General features: G+C 39.8%; 1 protein-coding gene across 1 annotated transcript in view; it reads right to left on the bottom strand.

Moving 5' to 3' along the window:
• The window catches only part of GLS (glutaminase), an 83,705-nt gene that overhangs the window by 3,921 nt on the left and 75,568 nt on the right, over positions 1 to 4,216 (bottom strand). The window contains exons 15-17 of the mRNA XM_003801823.2: positions 2,760 to 2,821; positions 1,847 to 1,923; positions 1,683 to 1,746 (exon numbers count right to left, since the gene is read on the bottom strand). Coding sequence (XP_003801871.1) covers positions 1,683 to 1,746; positions 1,847 to 1,923; positions 2,760 to 2,821 — 203 coding nt within the window. The remainder of the gene's footprint in view (positions 1 to 1,682; positions 1,747 to 1,846; positions 1,924 to 2,759; positions 2,822 to 4,216) is intronic.

Below are 4,216 nucleotides of genomic sequence, written 5' to 3'. Positions count from 1 at the left end.
CCTGCCACAATGCCCAGCTTTTTGGTTATAGATGTCGTCGTTTGGCAGGCTGGGGCTGGATTCGAACCTTCCAGCTCTGGTGCATGTGGCTGGCGCCTTAGCTGCTTGAGCTACAGGCGCTGAGCCTGAACAGAGACTTCTTAATCATCATTTACAGCATGTCTTTTGGAAAAACTGAAGTCAACTGCAAGTTACCCGTTTTTTCTTTACCACCACTCTTCTTCCAGGAAATAATGAAAATAGCACCTTGAAAGACTACACTAATTTTGCTGAAACCTATATTTTAATTTAAGGTGATGCTGAGTCTATGACATAGAGAAAGAGTTGCCTTGGGTATTCCATTCTGGAATTGTTGAATAACTGGTTACCAAGTTAAGTTACATAGCTTCCTTTTGCCTATCACATGGGTACAACCATTTCCACATTCCTAGAGGCAAATTTAGGGCAAAAAATATACCTATCAATGCTTAAATATTTCTAGTATTCATTAGCATTTAGTTGGGATTATATACACAGGAGGAGAATGCTTGCATTTCTTGCTCTAGAGAGAGCTGGAATAGGCATTACATTCTGCCAACAAAGGTCATTTTTTTGTGTAGCTTTTGGCTGGGGCTGGGTTTGAACCCGCCACCTGTGGCATATGGGGCCAGCGCCCTACTCCTTTGAGCCACAGGCACCGCCCAACAAAGGTCATTTTAATCATGGTGCTTTTTAACAACTATAGGAATAAAATTAGCCGAAGCATTACCACATTTAAAAAACTAACAGTTTTCAGACGTTGACATTTTTATGCATTTCTTGTGAGCTAAACCAACAAAACCCAGCCCGAAAAAGGATAAGTCTTAATAAACAGACCTAATTATTAAGAAATCAACTTGTTCCAAACTTGATACAGCCTCCAATCTTCAAATATTGAATCGAAACTCCTTATTACATTAAACATCTCCATCACCTGTTTCTTCCTTCCATTCTTCTAAACCTTTCTTTATTTTCCTTACTTACTGACTCAGCCACTAGACTTCACGCAATGTCCAAGACTTTGAGTACAAAGTTCACTGGACATGTATGTGCATGTATGGAAGCAGCATTTGTATCCCTGCCACATCCACTCCACAGACACCATGTGCTGCAGGATGACCTGCAGTCTGCCGTGTAGACTAGTAAGGAGAGGAGAGGGGGATATGTTCCCCGTACACTTCTACTCTAGATGGAAGGCCCTTTGCATTCTGAGCCTTCAAATCTCAGCCCTTCCCCAAAGTACTTAAAAATGTAAAATTCAGCTTCCACAAACCCCAAATGCATTTCAGCATACTCCAATACATTCATTTTGGAGTTTTTAAACAGCAGTTTTCTTACACATTTTTATACAATTCTATAAGTGCTTATCTAAGAAAGCAATCCTTTTCTTCTCTTCCTAAACACGAATTGTTTTCTTCACACAATTTACTAACTGGCTGATAGTCATACTAACCTGAAAATTTCTAAATAAGATGCCATTTTTAGGTAAGAAATAGGATACAGGAGACAGGATAATCTATGTAGCAGAAACAAGATTTTGTTTGTTGCCTTCATAAAATACTACAGCAGGTTTTCTTAGTGCATTGAAATACATCATCACCTGACTATTATAATCCTGTATAATAAAATACTGATTTAGGTTATGTAATAAGGTAAGTGCTCACCTGTCTTTGGGGAAAGGATTTACTTTGCAGGCTTCCAGCAAAAATTTAACAACTTCAACATGACCTATAGCCCCCCACATACAAAAAAGAAAAAAAAAAGCAGATTTTAGTATTGAGTAGAAATTAAATCTGGAAAACAAACGTCTGAGTGATTCATGTATTACCCTCTGCAGCTGCTACGTGGAGCGCTGTTCTAGAATCATAGTCCCGCTGTTCCATGTCCATGGCCGACAAAGCAAATCTGAAAATTTGTAACCGTAGCTATTCATTATATAAAAAAACAAATCTAACTCACATTTGTATCATTTAATCATCAGTTCAATCTAGGGCCCTGTCAGAGATGCCATTCTTCACAGGCTCATTAATCAGAACTAGAGACCCCTGTTTAACCAGTGCACACGTGTTTTGGGTAAAAGCTACTTCACCTCTCTTTGCTTTGTTGGGGTACGGTAAATCTTAAACATTGCTCACAGAATTAAGCTTTATTGCATATTGTTTAAGACTCAAGAATAATGGCACAACTATAACAAAGTTTATGTCTCAGAAAGGCAAGAAACTACTAAAGTTCTGTGTTTTCACTAAGATTCCCATTCTTTAACATTTTAGTCCATTAGTACAGACTTTAAAACAAGGGTGGAAATTAAGCACAGCAATTTTACTCTTTTAAAAATCAACTGTGACCCTATACAAGATACCTTATGTCAGCCGTTTCTCTGTAGGGCCTTTCTAAACCTGGTGGTCTGCAGGGCACCAGTTACCCCGAGTTGCTCCCCCTACCACCAAAGGTGGGGAGTGAGAGGCATTATCCAATTCCAGTAAGCCACTAAGATTAATTAGCCAGATTTGTTGAATAGTTACCACTTGGGAAAATAGATCTGGGCTTTTCTAAGAGGAAGAAAATGACAAGCTTGAACATCAAGCCTACAGCATTGGAAGTGAGAACTTAATCTAAATTTTGTTTGGGTCATTTGTAGTAAAGGAAAATGAGAGTGAGACCTTAGCTTTAAAATGGCAACTCACCCAGAAGCAACTTGCTCAACATCTGTAACCACATGCTAACGCACCCTGTGAACGTACCTTCGAAGTGCAGACACATCTCCAGTATATGCAGCAAACAAAAGATTTATGACTGACTTTACCTGTGAAGAAAAGAAAGCTTAGGGTCTGTAGGGGAAAATAAACACAATGTCTGTCACCGGTAAGCAATTTCCATGGGCTTCGAACAGTCCAGCTGGATCACAAACAAAAAGTGAGCGCAGGTAGACTTCTGTAGCCACAAGAATGCATGTGTGGGGATTTCTTTTAACAGTGGATTGTGAGGGAAAATTCAGCAATAAAGATGAGCTCCCTGAGGAAAGGAATGTAGTCTCAGGGACAGAACAATGGAAGCCTGTGACCTATGAAACCCACATGGTTGGAACACTGAAAGTGTTTAGAACTATTCCCATTCAGTGTGTCTGAAGACAAGAAGCACGACTGTATACTGGTACCATTCACGCACATCGTTATTAGAAACTCAATCATGCTATAGAAATGTGTAATCCCAGCCAGCGATCACTGTCCTCATCCATCACTGGCTTCTTTGTGAATCTTAAGAGGCAACACTCAGTGCTACTTACCATCTTCACTGGGGAGGTAATCTTCAGTTTAATGCCTGGACAGAACAAACCTGTGTCAGACCCTATGACGCTGCTTCTCCTGAAAAGGTGGGTAAACTCCCGAATACTAAGTCACCACTACTGAGTGTTTCAAGACTTCTAAGTGTATCTGCTTAAGACAGTTACCTACCTTCTAGTTCTTACAGTTAAAAGAAAAAGGCTAGTTATCCTAAAGGCTGTTGGATGTTAGTCTGCTCTCAGGACTTTATTCATCCCTGTTTATGACAAACTAATCTATTGATCATGGAACTTTATAAATATTTCATAAATTCCCAATTTTGTCTTAACACCTTGTAACTTCAAAATTCATATTGATGACCCAGAAGTTTAACTGGAGGATGGAAAGGAACCCAGCTCTCCACCAACAAAGCCACAATGCAGAAACTGTGCTTAAAAGTCTTGACCTGGACACTCTTCTACTCCGCTATGGATTCCTTTCCCATAACCTGTGGACTTTTAAAACAAACCTGACCATTGCTGGACTTCTCTAATTTAGCACTATAGTCAACAAGATGCTCTGAAAATAAGGATCCTGTGGTCAGATATGTTTTTAAAAGTTTTCAATACCTCTCTTGGAGATTCATGAGCACATGAAAGGCTTTGTAAAGCTCTACAGTGCGGAAGTCTAACTAGCTGACCGCTTACTCCTTTGGTGCATTCGCGTCCCTTCCAGCCTGTAATCCTTTCGTCAACAGGGTACCCCACAGTCCAGAACAGTTTTCTCAGTGAGAGTGGAGGGAGAGCTAAGAAGACGCTCAGAATGTTCTAAAAGCACACAAAAGCACTCCTCATTTCTGCCTGCTCCTATACCTCAGATGGATACATTCTAGGGAAAGTAGGTAAAAGCATGCATAGATTTTTTTTTTTTTTTTTTTT

This window comes from Otolemur garnettii, unplaced genomic scaffold (assembly GCF_000181295.1).
Source record: "Otolemur garnettii isolate 467f Iridium unplaced genomic scaffold, OtoGar3 scaffold00222, whole genome shotgun sequence".
In the NCBI taxonomy this organism is placed as follows: Eukaryota; Metazoa; Chordata; class Mammalia; order Primates; family Galagidae; genus Otolemur; species Otolemur garnettii.
Note: the sequence above shows the minus strand (reverse complement) of the source record. Positions and strands in the feature narration are given on the sequence as shown.